At 31.9% G+C, this 15,559-nt stretch overlaps 1 protein-coding gene across 5 annotated transcripts in view; it reads left to right on the top strand.

The window, feature by feature from the left end:
• LOC118198154 (uncharacterized) overlaps positions 1–10,590 on the top strand; it is a 143,222-nt gene extending 132,632 nt beyond the window's left edge. For all 5 annotated transcript variants that reach the window (XM_085811387.1, XM_085811385.1, XM_085811388.1 and 2 more), the window contains one exon: positions 3,252–10,590. In XM_085811387.1, coding sequence (XP_085667513.1) covers positions 3,416–6,841 — 3,426 coding nt within the window. In that variant the 5' untranslated portion in view covers positions 3,252–3,415 and the 3' untranslated portion in view covers positions 6,842–10,590. The remainder of the gene's footprint in view (positions 1–3,251) is intronic.
• The last annotated feature ends 4,969 nt before the right edge of the window (positions 10,591–15,559 follow it).

The following is a 15,559-nucleotide window of genomic DNA, read 5'->3' as shown; positions in this document are numbered from 1 at the left end:
AGTTATCTTGTATAATGGAGTTGACAACAGTGTTTATGCATTTTTGAAGATCATTCAGTGTTCCAGATTTGGGAGGTACATGCAATGTGATTCTCTGCAAATCCTCCTGAAAAAAGACGCAATCAGATCACTCAATTCCCAACTTCCTGTGAGATGGAAGATTGGTAAACTTATCTTACTAAATGTTTTATGTTATTGAAAATGTATTTTATAAATCGCATCTCAGGGGCTTATTAAAGAATCCATTTTTAAGCCTTATGTACAAAGCTTGACTACTTTTGTAAGTAGATTAGCATAAATGTTACATTTGAACATAAGCTAACAATACTGCTACTGCATAATACTGCTTCCCCCCCCCCCCCGAATTGTAACAAACGCCATATATTTATTGCTGTTTTATGTGTGTCATTTTCAATGTCTCTGGGGGGAGTTTTGCTTTGTACTTTTCAAAAGGAAAGAAGTGAAAAAATGTTGCATTAATTGTATTGTTAGAAAACTAATGAAAATTCAGAGCTATATTGAAAAATACGGAGAAGTAATTAAATTGTTATTTACATCTAAAGCAAAATTTCCAAGTATCGTAAGAATGTTTTCAAAATTCAGTCTGCTGCTAGTAAATTGCAATATCATATGAGAACAAAAAAGCTTTAGAGCTTCTTTTTTAATTTAAATTACTAGATTAAAATAACCACATTACCTCTTGATAAGTGAACTAAAAACAAGTCTAAAATATGAAATATATTTATGGGCTATAATATTGGAGCTAATATTTTCTATTTAATTCTTTACAAATTAATTTTTTACCTACTTTCAATTTTCAAAAAAGACTGTTGAATGTCTTTTTAATATGGTGATAATTAAGGTTATGATAGCAAATTTTAAATTCATTCTCTTAAAAGAATGTTAGCATTCTGCAGATTGTACAGAATGCTATAGCTTGCCCAATCCTTTGGAATTTAAATAGTATCTTGTTGTTGCCAGTTCATCACTATTCATTCTGGTTTTATCTGCAGCTGCCTGAATTATTTTATATCGTTGAATGGCTTTACATGATAGAGGGAAGGAAGTATTAATTCACTGAGCATGTATTGCAGAGTTTATTCAAGCAAGAACAGAACTGGAGCTAAAAATTTTGGAACTTCAAAATGACAAAATCCAGTGTATCACATAGGAACTTCCGATATTTAGTTGATGGAAACAAATTTCCACCTCTTGGAAGAGCATCTTACAAAACAATTTTTTTTTTGGGGGGGAAAGGTTGAAACATTGTTTTCAACAATTAAAATCACAAAAGATCACATGCTTTTCAGGAGCAAATCTGATCTCAGAACTATTTATTTGTGCTGTTTGTAATATTAACTGTTCTGTTTGCAGCAGTACCAGCACAGAGCAATGTGAAATTCTACAAACTTTTGATGAGCAACATATAGCATCGAGTTTACTTGTACGTACGTTGGAGGCCTTTTCCATACCTCAGAAGCTAAGGGACTCTGTCAAATTAAGTTACATAGTTCCTTCACATTTGAGTGATAAATCCATATAGGCATGAATGGGTTCAGATCTGGGAAGTCATGACTTGTCATAGTTGATCTCCTCTGGTGGTGGTGTGTAGAACATTAATATCCTAACAGTATGTGTATAAAATTGTATTCTCATTCCTGGGAAAGATTCCAGCTGCAATATTTCTGCAAAATAATGCCTGTTCACAAAAAGCCATGGGTTAGATGAGGAGTAAGTTTGCCATGTCCAACAAGCATTTTTTGGCTTACCTGTTCTACTGATACATATCCTATTGAACCTGTATGGAACTAATTGAAATATCAGCTGCTGTTTTGCTATAATAGTCCTTAAAAGTACTTTGAAGTCCTTAAGGTGTTTTTTTTTTAATAAGAGTATTTTTGTTCCTCAAACGTTCTTAATTTTGGCCAAAATAAAATAAAAAAAACACGTCCTTAACTTTATTTGGTTAACATTTTCATCTCTTTTTTTACAATTACCATTTTAAAATTGAATTAACATTTTGTAAGAATATTTTTTGGAGATGCTTTGGTAAGTGTGTAAATGCTTTGATGCATGCGTGATTTTGGAAGGATTTCTATTACAACTGTAGTACATTCCAACAAATATATAATATTTGATGGGTTAAGGTACATTCAAGACTACAGCGTAATATAAATGGTCAATACCTTGAGATTTAGGCTCGAGGCGCTGGCTCAGTTGAAACATAAACATTTTGAAATTATTTCTTTTTTGTGAATGAAGAGTTTATAAAATAGTACATCAGAAAAACTCTTCCCTTTTTTGAAATATGAGTTCTTTTAATATCCAGTACTAAATTTGGCGATTTCAAGATCAATTTGTATACACAATTTTTTTTTTTATATGGAGTTTTTTTTTTTTTTTTTTTTTTTTTTTTTACAAACATAGCATTGATAAAATGTTATAATTATATTTAAGAAATAATGTTGAAATGATTTTGAAAAATAACCAAAATAATAAGTGCTGTAAAGCACTGTTTCTGAAATACTCTGTAGATATAACAAAGAAGCTACTGTAATTATTTTAAAATAATTTTAGTTTTTCATTATAAGAGTATTTTCCCATGTACTTCTGTCAGAGTATTTAACTTTGTTAGTTTTATCTTGTTTCTGAACTTAAATTTTTCAAAAATCTAGTTTTTTTGCTTTGCTCTTACAGAATTGGTAGGATACTAGACCTAGCATCTCAGAAAGTTTAGATGGATTTAAAGGCAAGATTTATAAATGTAGAATTCCAGGAAAATGTGACAAAATGAAAAATATCTTCATGGCATTAACACATAATGGATGTATTTCATGGGAAATATGTGATGATTTTTTTTTTTCTTTTTAAAAGATTTATCTTATATCTTTAATTAAGAGGTTATTACCAAATTTCTCTTTTTATTTTTCATGCATATATTTAGTACAAAAAATATTTCAGTGTGATACCAAAATTAGACATTTTGTTGGTTCCCTTAATATATTTTAAATGGTCTGGATGGAGTAGAGAAGAATATAATCATCAGTGACATTGTCCTTAGCAAAATTAGTCGCCTTCTGAGGTGGTAGCCATAAGAGGGTTCACCCCTATTTCAGTTTCCAGTAGCATTTCAATTGTTCGAAATATTAGTATTTTTATTTATTTATTTATTCATTTTCCACTTAAAATTTTATGATGTGTGAAGTCTGAGTTGTAGATGCCTCAGTTTAAATGATTTTATTTCTTTTCAGGTCAAATCTTTGTGATATGGATGGAAAATAATTTTAGAAGCATTGCAATGATACTAGTGCATAAAAGATCAATATGTATATAAGTTAATTATCATTAAATATACTATACAGAATTTCTAAAATTGAAAAGTAATTGAATTTATTTCTGAAAATTTGTGTTTAAGATGGATTCTGTGATTAATGGAGAAGTAGCAGAAAATTCTCCTGATAAACAGAAAGATGCTGTTAGTGCATTGCTTAGTTCTGTCAACAAACTAATAGAACCTCATCTTTCTAAAGAAGTTGAAACCAACCCTGAAGCCGAAGTGGCAGAACATAACAATGAAAATTTACCTAAAGGCAAGGATGCAACTCAAAGTAATAACAATTCTGTTTCTGATTCCACTTCAGATAGCTTTCCTGGTTTGCCAGTACCATTTTTCAAGGAAGTTACAAGGTCTAGGACAAAAGAAAATGGATTGCTGAGTGAATCATGTCAGAGAGAAATATGCTCCTTATCAAAGGATGTAAAATGTAGTTCTCCTTCACCTGAAGGTGAAGTAAAAACTGTAGTTGAACAATCTAGTGAAATAAATGCATGTGAAATGTCACCTTCTTCAAAAGAACAGTCTTCATTCAAGTTTGGTGATAAAGTGGAATCAGAAATTAAATCTCTCAATTCTTGTGAAATACCTTGCTCAATGAGTGAAATTAGTACTGTTAATTTTTCTGTTCAAAGTAAAAAAAGTGATATAAATAATAAAGGCCTTGAATTGGAAGATACAACACATTTGATTAATGAAACTGAATGTAAAAATGAAACTGAAAGCGCACGGATTAGTTCAAGCGAACCATCCATTTTAAGTCAGAAGGAAGGGCTAAATGATATAAATAGTACACTCACTCTTTCAGGAAAAGAAACTCAAATCTTGTCACCTGATGTTACTAGAGTTAAGGATCATGAAGGTATAGCTAAATCATCTGTAAAGCAACCATTAAACTTTTCATTTCTTCCCAAAGTTTGTGATTTAGAAAGTCAAATAAAAGATGTAGAGAGAAACAGTTCAAAAGAATATCCACATCCATATAATTTTCCTTTGACTCAACCAGAGCAGCCTTTTAAGCATACATCAGTTCACTCACCATCTCCTTCAATTACAAATACAAGTTTGGTTGAAAATATTACTAATAAACCTATGGATTTCAATTTACCTAATTTCAATTACCCACCTGATAGTTTAAAGCCAATTGAGTGTAATGAGAACAATTTTACCAATTCTAATCCACTTGAAAAATTGAATGAGCACTTAAATTCAATTGGATTTGACAAAGATCGCATACATTCTTATGCACAAATGGAAGATATTCCATTGACAAAGTCTTCACATTTTTTAACTCAAAAACCTGACCACTTTAGAAGCTGTACAAAAGAAAATAAGGATGACCATGTGGGTAATTCACATGATAGATTAACTAGTGATCCTTCTGACAGTTTTGTATATACAGAAATTTCCAAAGAAGAAACTGGTTTTCCAGACGTTTTTACAGATATGGTAACAATTGGTAAATATATATCTGTCAAAGGCGATTTTACTCTCCGAAGTACAGAAGCTCTCATTGAAAGCCCTTCCTTAGTAGCCCCTTATCTTTTAAAAGAACCAGATACATTTCCTCCTAAAGAGAAAGAATCTAAAACTGAAACTAAGGATTTCTTTCACACAGCTGCAGGAGAGCTTCTCATTGGAATAGGTTTGAGTCGTGTTAATGAGTGGTTTCACCGGGACATGACAAGAATAAAGAAGAGGCAAATTAAAAGAGAAGGCAAGCTTCCTCAACTTGAAGAAGAACTTGTGCTGCATGAAAATCATTATGCTGAAGCAAAAAAAGCAAACAGTGTATATTCTTTTCCTTTTAAAGCATGTAAAACATGTGGTTTTAGTACTGAATCATCTATAGTAATGGAAGGACATTTATTAGTACCACACATTACTGCACGTAGAGAATATCAGTGTAATTTTTGTGAAGTTGTCAGTCGTGACCCTAAAGGAATGTTGGACCACATGCTAACCATACATAAGAAAACAGGTCGCATTCAACCTCCTGTTCTATTCTTTGAATGTCCATACTGTTCTTTCGAAAGCAATTCTAAAGTAAAATTGAACACTCATTTAACAAAATGTCAAAGATTCTTTGATAACGGCGTAAATCAAGCTCCACCGAAAGACTTTGAATACCCAGCCCTTACACCTAAACCTATTACTGTAGCTGTTGTTAAAGCATATGAAAAATCTCTGAGCTCAATGCAGAGGGGTAGGGGACGTCCCAAGAAAGTAGATACTATTTCTGATTCACTTCAGCATATGAATCAGTTTTCATCTAATATTAGTCATTCACCATTAATTCCCAATCATCTACCTTCTTATAGGCCTAGCGCAACATCTCCTTTAACAGATAATATGCCAATACAGAATCAGATGATGCCGCCTATGCAAATGCCTGGAATGAACTTACGACCTGCTCACTCCAGCAATCTATCTCAACTTGGTGCTTCGATGCCTCCTCCTCCTATGCATATGCCTCCTCCTAATCATTTTTTCCAAGTTGTGAATTCCAGTGGACAAATAATGCCCGTTCTAGGAAACAGTCACTTAGTCACTTCACCTTCACAATTTCCTTTCTCATCAACTCTTGTTAACAGCGGACAAAAGAAATTACCTACACCGCCATCACCATTTTTTAATACTTTATTTGGAAGTGGACTGCATCAACAAACTTCTCCCAAGAATATTCCTGATATCACCATAACTCCACTACCTAAACTGCAAGGCCCATATCCTGTTCCTCTTATCAAGCCATCCACACCCTCAGGTAATTCATCCTTGCAGTCTAGTAGCTTGGTAGTGTGTGAAATATGTGATGGGTACATAAAAGACCTTGAACAGCTACGTACGCATATGCAACTCATTCATAAAGTAAAAATTCATCCAAAAATGTTAATTAGTAGACCTCCATTAAATTGTCAAAAGTGCCAGTGGCGTTTTTTTACAGACCAAGGTCTGGAGCGCCATCTTTTGGGTGCTCATGGCCTTGTAACTTCTAACATGCAAGAATTAGCAAATAAAGGTAAAGATGCTGGCTGTTGTACAATTTGTGGAAGAGTCTATGCAAGTAAACTGGTTAGCCATATGAACCAAGTGCATAAAATTACATTAAAACCTGCTCACCTTTCATATAAATGTACTGTTTGTTCTGCCACCTTTAATCTGTATAGGTTGTTTGAAAATCATGTGTATCTAGTTCATAGTGGTGCAGCCAAGCGTGCAGCTGATGGTAGCACAAATGCTTCCAAAAGGCTTAAAGGTCCTAATTTTGAAAAAGACAGTTTACTTTCAGAAGATAATAAAAAAGAAAAAAGGACAACAAAAAGTGGAGAAGAAAATATAAAAAAATGCAAAGAATGTGGAAATGATATCACCTCCGGAACACAAACTGAGAAATGTGAGAAGTGCCTAAAATCGTCATATGAACTGGTTCAGGGTACTGACACTAACCAAACTTTCAAAGAAGAGCTTAGGAAAAAAGATAGAAGCATTGATAAAATTGCTTTGTAAATTATAAAATGCATTCAAAAAATCATGACAAATTATCACATTCAAGCTAATGAAAATTCATTTTTTTATTATATCAAATATTTTTCAATCTGGCATTTCAGCTGGGTATTCAAATACTTGGCAGTGCAAATGATTTTTCATCTGTAATGTTAATCCATCATTGTGACTGTTCTGTGTAAATATAATTGTGTGTTTGTCTTTGAATTTGACACAATGCAACTTTGTGAATAAGTCCTCTGAAACTGTTTTTTCTAAATTTCTTTGTACTTTGTCTCAAATTTAAATATTTTTAAGTGGAAGGAATGTGCTTTTGAACTTTCAATGAGTATTTCCTAAAATGCAAAGAAGGTTAACCAAAGAATTGGTAAATAGAAATGCAGCAAATTGTTTTTTAAGCTTTTCTGTGATTTTAAATATATTTATTTAAAAATTTGGTGATTATCATTCAGGAAATTGGTATCTGTTAAATCTAATTAAGAAATGATAATTGGTAATTTTACCAAGTCAGAAAAAGTTTTTGTTCATTTTTTATTTTTAGCCAAAACTTTTCATACTCATTTATGGTATTTCTGATTGTGTAATGTTGTTATTCCATATTGAGCATGTTAAAATGATGAAGCGTTAAATATACTTGCCCATAATAGAATTTATAATTTCATAGTAGAATAAAAATGTTATGTTGGTTGTTTTTACTGTAAAGTTGTAGTGTGCAGATTCCTGTTACCATTATAAAATATCTTTGCATTAATTTTATGGTTTTAATCTAATTAATAGTTGCTATTTAATTCAATTTAGATTCATTCTAAGTACTTGTAATTTGTGGGTGATACATATTTCTCAGAAACTAAAGGTGGATTGTATGCTGCATTTATTTAAATGTGCAATTGTAAACAGACCATAAAATTGTACTCCAAAATTTTTTCATTCTGTTGCTTTTATTGGCTTCATTTGCAACTACAGATGGCAGAAGTATACAGTCAGCTCCTAATTAACTGGGTAGTACCAGGAGCATTGCCCACAGTTTGAGGAGAACTGACACAGGAATAACTGTATATATATATATATATATATATATATATAAAGATAAATAGAAAAATACTATTAACAATTTACCTGTATTTTTAGGAGTTTAAGCTAGAAGTAAATTCATTTAATTATGTAAATTAAATCAATATTTGGAGCAAAATGAACACATTGTTAGTAATGGCATAATAAACATTTGTGAAGAAATTAAGTTATAAATGACGTTAAAGAACAATATTTATAATACAACTTGAAGAATGCCATCAGTTCAAACTTGCATAAAAAATCAGTAAGTCAATCTTTTTATTATTATTATTTATTTTTTATCGTGCAGCATTTACACATTATGGATTACATACAATTAAATTATATGACTTGTGACTTGTCTTTCTGTGATATCGGATCAAATCCACAAATTTTAGAGTGGCTAAGAGTGCAAGTGTTACATCTGCCATTGGTGTAGACTTTTGACAGGGTGACAGTACAAACTTGCTTAACTTTCCAAATTTTGAAGGAGAATCTCCCAAGGAACAGAGGCCCACCAGGAATCACCTTATAAATAGCTGTGTCCAGGATTTGAACTTGGGTCAAAGGCTAAGGTAGTTTTCTCCCCTTCCACCATGCTCGTAGGATGTCTTAAATTATTTTGTGTACAAAATGTAAATTTACAGATAAAAGCAATAAAAAAAAAAAAACTAAGACATCATCTGCTAGTACTGCTGAGATGCCATGCTTTTATTTTGTGGGCAGTTTGGATTTGTGATGATAATTTCTCCATCACTGTACGATAAACAAACTTAACATTTTCTTTTAGACAGGCCCAGTTAATGAGAAAATGACTGTGATATGATTTGTTCTGTTTCTTCCTCTTTGCCATTTGAGTTCATCATTTCTAAATTCTTTAATGTCATAATGATAAGGTAGTGACTTAGAAACAAAGAAGATTCACTTATATTGCAGCTTAATTGAAACATTTTTCGCTGTACATATATTTTTCATATGTATTGCATTGTACATTTAATTTAAAATACATAAAAATATATGTTTTATTGCATTTATTACATATTTAATAATTATCTCTTTCTCAACACCACCATTAATTTAGCTTATTAATTTTAATGCATGTAAGATAAATTATAAAGCATGTATAGCTGACATGGTTCTTTGGAAATTTGAACCCAAAAGAAAAAGCTATTTTACTGAGGTAAAATACTGAAATTTCATTTTATTTTTTAAGTATGAAATCTAAAAGTTTCTCATGCTTCATTATATAGAATCATAACCAACTTCTGATAGTAAAATTTATATCCATAATATGAATTTCAGCAGTCTTAAAAAATATCATAAATTCTGATCAGAGCCTGGTTAAGATAATCTGGAACCATAGGTGCAAGTGTTCCACCCCCCCTAGTATTCGTTTTCCTTGTTTTGGGAGAACAAGATTTTGTAAGACGTGATTATTTTAGGTTCCCTAAATTCTGAGATATTAGGTCTGGACCTTGTTCTAGATGTTAATCAGGCTCTATTTCTTTGCAGTACTTATGAAATTTTAGATCTAAAACAGATTTTTAGAAGTATAATTTCTAGATTAATTTGTTGATTTAAGTAATTATACTGTGTTTACTCAAAAATAACCCCCCTTTTTTCTTATATTTTGAAATTTGTTAGGATCTTATAATTGGGAGTTTTGATAAATGAAACTATGGAATGAGGGAAAGAATTTTAATTATATTATACAGAATAATTACACTTTTTAAATACTCAGTAAACCACATAGGAAATAACCACATTTATGATATTCTAGATAACTCTCACTAATTATGTTAACCACATCTAGTTGAGAAATTTCAATTTAAGTCTGTATTTACTATGCTACTATACTGCCTAAAACAAATACTGCTACTGAAAGCATGAGATAAGATTCCATGCGTGAGAAATAAAAGAGGGAGCTGTCAGTTGAACCGCGGCTTCCAGCGCATTTCCAAGATGTGCGCTATCACTGGTGGCTTTGAGTTGCGTGCAGCTTGAATGTTTTATGAACATAAAAAAGCTACTCAGTTGATCCTACTAGTAGTCATATGCTTGTCTCAAAGATTAAGCCGTGCATGTCCAAGTATATGCCGTATTAAGGTGAAACCACGAATGATTAATTAAATCAGTTATGGTTCCGTGGATAGTACCTTACTTCTTGGATCACTGTGGCAGTTACAGAGTTTATGCATGCAGCAGATCTCCTCCTACCCTCTAATGACGAGCACTTTTATTAGACCAAAACCAATAAGACTTTTTGTTTCCATATTATGTGGTGAGTCTGTAAATGAGTAGCAATGTCTTTGGGTCTAATCTAATTGTACCATTGTTCTAAGGGAATTCTGAAGGAAGAGGGAAAGTTAAGATTCTGTTTTTCAGAATTCTGCATAATGAAATAAATATTCATCTGTATATGTAGTTCTTAATTTTTTTCTAGGAATTTAAGGAGGGTCTTGTTTTTGAGTAAATATGGTACGTAGCTTATGAATGTAATTTCAGTGTTATTGCATACATCATCTTCCTGGACATTCCTCTGTACAAATTGCATCAGCCATTATATTTAACACAAAACCACAGATCAGAGTAATGGGGCACATATTTGCTATCACTTTGCTTGTTGTTTTTATTTTATGTGCTGATTTTAAATTAAGATTGATAAATAAGATAATCTTTGGAAATAAAGTGTCTGAAAACTATTCTTTGGAAAAAAAGTTTATTATAATGGGACCAGTTAAAGAATCATAAATATTTAAGTGTACTTCAAGCATTCAACTTTGAATGATTGTGAAGGATGCTACCATTAAATGACTGTTTCATTTGTTTATTTAATCTAGGACAAAATACATGCAGGCTATAGGCTAAAGAAGAGGAATATCTTCATGAAAGACTCTCAAAGAGAAGCTGTCGTGTATTTATGTTATACAGTCAAAAGTCGTTAATTCGGACACCCATAATCCGGACCTCAAAGCTACAAACTTTCTGCGCATGTGTCACATTGACGCATGCACCTAAGACCTTTATGGCTGCGAATATGCATGTGCATAATACGTTTACGAATGTGCGTTTAATGTATACGGTATTAGCTAAACTAAAATTATCTAATTCAGTTAATGTTGCAGATTGCGTTGTTCCTTAATCTTCGACTTGGATCCGGCTTATTATTTTTTGCAGACTGTTAGAGCAATTTTATAAAAGTAAGCTTGAACTTTCGATTATGTCAAATAGAATTTCCGATATGTATTTACTAATATGTAAAGGATCTACAAAGCGAAAGTATGTTTAGAAGTCCATTAAACAAAAAGTGGAATTGCTGCAAAGAATGGATAAAGGCATATCCTTCGTTTCTGAAACCATTCCGAAATCTGTTTTATCAATTTCACGCTGCTCTGCTGGGGGGGGGATGCCACGGTGTGCAATGAATTGGAAGTTGATCTGTCAGCACTATCCTTATTTTCAGGGCAGCTGTTTTTATTTTATTTGGCTTATAATTCCTTACTAAATGTAGTATTTCATCTCGATGTACTCCGTCTTTGATATGATTTAAATCAAATTCCTCGTCATTATAATTTGCTTCCGATAAAGAAGAAAGTGACACAGAGGTTATTGAAAACGAAAAAATTTCGATTGAAAATTAGTCGGTATTCTCGACACAGCAATTATAGGACTTGAACAGCGGACTTTGTAACTAAACAAGAAATTATGTCTGTTTTTAGAATTAAAGAGAAAGTATTATCCCATAAAACAAAGCAACTTAAACAACTTATATTGAAAGAAATGTTTAATAAAGTAAACAAATAAATACAGTCAAAAGTCGTTAATTCGGACCCCCATAATCTGGACCTCAAAGCTACAAACTTTCTGCGCATGCGTCGAGTAACACCTTTACAGCTGCGAAAATGCGTGTGCGCATGCGCGTTTAATGTATAACGGACGGTATAGGCTAAGCTAAAATTTTCTGAGTCAGTTAATGTTGCAGATTGCGTTGTTCCTTAATCTTCGAATTGGATCCGGCTTATTATTTTTTACAGACTGTTAGAGCAATTTTGTAAAAGTAAGCTTGAACTTTCGATTATGTCAAATAGAATTTCCGATATATATTTATTAATATCTAAAAAGGATCTACAAAGCGAAAGTATGTTTTGAAGTCTATTAAACTAAAAGTGGAATCGTCGCAAAAAATAGATAAAGGCATATCCTTTGTTTTTCTAACCATTCCGAAATCTGTTTATCAATTTCATGCTGCTCTGCGGGCAAGGGTAACGTCGCCACACGCAATGAACTGGAAGTTGATCTGCCAGCACTATCCATATCTTCAGAGCAGATGTTTTGGTTAAAATTCCATAATCGGGGTGAGTGCCAAGCCTGGCGAGAATTTTAAATTTGGTTGTGGTTTCCGGCTGTAAATTTTCTTGTGGCAAACCTAGAGCTTTATTTCGGTAACTGTAAGACCGTGAATTTAGTGTAGCCAGATTTTTTTAAAATTTAATTTTGAAATACTGTTTGTTTTTAAAAGTTTTACTGTTTAATATTATTGTTATATATATGTTTAATATTTTATTTATATAAATATTTGCAGAAGGTTAAGCTGTGGGAGAATGTTGGATTTCATATGAAATGAAGTTTATAATTTATGAATGTTTTCATTTAATTTTATTTAGTTAATTTTTTTTTTTTTTTTTTTTTAAGTTTTGTTTCTTGCATGTGGCAATCGAAAGATGTGGAATATTTAAAGCTTTCAACGAAAATTGTTTAGTGTGTTGAATTCCAAGACGATAGTAACTTGAATATTTTAGTTAGTTTATGATGCTGAATACGCATAATTTGCTATTCTGTTTACGTTTAAAACTGACTTCGCAGTGCTCTGATCTGATAAGTGTATACATTTATTTACTTAATAATTATTTACAAGAATTGTGCATTCTACTATTTTATGATGAATTACATATATATAAGACTATGCTTTTACTGTTGGACGTTGTTTTACTCATCTAGTATTTTATCATTTCATTTTACTATTCTGTTCACATAAAATAACGGTGTTTCACTACTGCAAAACTTAAAAGTTACTATTCTGTTTACGTTTAAAAATCACATTTTAGTGCTTTCATTTAGTGCGCCAAATTTTGAAAACCAAAATAGTTTGGCACGAACTTACCTGGCTTATGGAGTTTTAGCCGATATTTTTATTTTATTCGCCTTATAGTTCATTACTAAATGTAGTATTTCATCTCTATGTACTCTGTATTTTATATGATTTAAATCAAATTCATTATAAATATCACGAATACACATCAAATAGTTTTCTGGTTGCAATTTTCTAGTTTTGACTATGCGTAATGTATGCTTTACTCATGCACGCGTTGAAAGAAATATTTAATGAAGTAAACAAATAAATATTGAGCTTTTTTTTTTTTTTTTTTTTTTTTTTTTTTGTAAATTTTGATACCTTTTAGATCATAATTGTTCTTTATTTCATAAATTATGATTTCATATTTTTAATTTTATAATTTCTGCATGCCATCTTACCAGATTTAAACTGATGATCTATAATCCGGATTCGCCGAAGTCCCGACGAGTCCGGATTAACAACTTTTGACTGTACATGAAAAAATCATTAAAACACACTTGAAGGTTAGCCTGTTTATTCAAACTATTGGATGGCTAAATCAGCTACTAAACCAATATTGGGCATTGTGTCATTCAGTTTAACACACACACACACATATACAGAGTGGTGGCCAAAATTGTGGACAGTTTTGGAAATTTTTATGTTTTTGAAATTTGTATGCTTATAGAAAACCTTACGTTGCACAAAACGCAAACTTGTATATATCATTTTAAAGAGAGTTTATTACTGAATTCAACACAAAATTCAATTATTTGCAATACAAAAAAAGTTAAACGATAATAGTTATCAATATACATTAGATAGTGATGATTGCAGTGAGTTATCAATACTTGGTAGGGTACCCTTTATTTTTGATTACAGCTTCACATCGACGTTTCATTGAGCTGGCAAGAGTTTTAAGCTCTTCTTTCGTTATTACATGATGATAGGAAACAATTATAGCCTCAATTAGTTCCCTTTTATTTGATGGACGCCTCATTCGGACAAGAGTTTTCAAACGGTGCCACAAATTTTCGATAGGATTGAGGTCAGGACTGTTTCCTGGCCATGACAACAATTTAATGCTCTTTGTATGAAACCACTCTTTCGATATTTTGGACGTGTGGCAAGGAGCAGAATCCTGCTGTAAAATAAATGAAGCATTGTTGGGAGAGAGATCTCTGATGGAAGGTAGAAGATTTGGTTCTAGAATAGTGTCAATGTATTTTCTGGCATTCAGTGTCTCATCGATGACATGAAGGCAACCAATACCATCTGCTGCCATGCATGACCAAATCATAACACTAACTGGGTTCTTCACAGTTGCTTGAATGTAGTCAGGATGTAGTTCTTCTCCTATTCTACATCTTACGTATTTTCGCCCATCACTACCGAATAACGATATCTTAGTTTCATCACTCCATATAACTTGTGACCACTGATCATCTGTCCAATTAATGTGTTCCTTTGCCCACTATAGTCTTTTTTTTCCGTTGCTGAAAATTAAGATAAGGCTTTTTTTTTGTGGAATTCTACCTCTCAGTCCAACATCTGTTAATTTTCTTCTGATTGTTCTTGAACTGACAGAAACACCAGCATCATTCAGAGCACTTCTGATGGTCGCTGATGACATTTTTCTATCTTGGAGACATAGTCTTTTTATTCTTCTGTCATCAATAGATGTGGTCACCTTTTTCGGCCTTTTCCTTCTTTGTTTTTTATTGAATTTGTCTCCTGATATCGTAAACAAAACTTTCGGACTCCAGGTGTAGTCACTGAACCACCCACCTGGCTTGCAATTTCAGCATAGGAAAGACCACTTTCTCGTAACACAATAATATTAAATCTCTTTCTAGGTGTCCAATCTACTTTTTTATTTGATGTCATTGCTTCTTGACTAAATATTAAAAATTTTTACAAAAATTCCTACTTGTAATTGCAGTGTATAAGAAACAGGTTTTTGTCCTTCTATCCTTTTTGTTCTTCTACAGAACAAAGCAAAATAATGAATTGTTTCAAGTGTAAACATGATGTCAGCTTCTACTGGCAGTTACTAACATTTGATTGGTTCTCAGAACAAGAACAGTGATTGGTCAGGAAAGCTAGACATTATAACTGTGTCTTTTATTTATATTAAAGTACATATAACTTTTTTTGTATTGCAAATAATTGAATTTTGTGTTTTGTATTGAATTCAGTAATAAATTCTCTTTAAAATGATATATACAAGTTTGCATTTTGCGAAACGTAACATTTTCTATAAGCATACAAAGTTCAAAAACATAAAAATTTCCAAAAGTGTCCATAATTTTTGCCACCACTATATATATGTGCAACTCTCCCAATTTTTCATCATATCTCCCAGTTTTAAATTTTTGGCCTTTTATTAAGGAAAATGTTTCCCAGCAATACTTGAAATTTATTGAATTAATAAAATTTGAGCAAATTCTATTCCCCCACCTCCATTGATCTTTCAGAATAATTTTTCTTATTACATTTTATTAATCTTATTAACCACTTGTGCTATGACTAAACTTCACGGTTGCGGTGCCGTGCGC

This window comes from Stegodyphus dumicola, chromosome 2 (assembly GCF_044657685.1).
Source record: "Stegodyphus dumicola isolate Sdum_Otavi_A_Nest chromosome 2, ASM4465768v1".
NCBI lineage: Eukaryota > Metazoa > Arthropoda > Arachnida > Araneae > Eresidae > Stegodyphus > Stegodyphus dumicola.
Note: the sequence above shows the minus strand (reverse complement) of the source record. Positions and strands in the feature narration are given on the sequence as shown.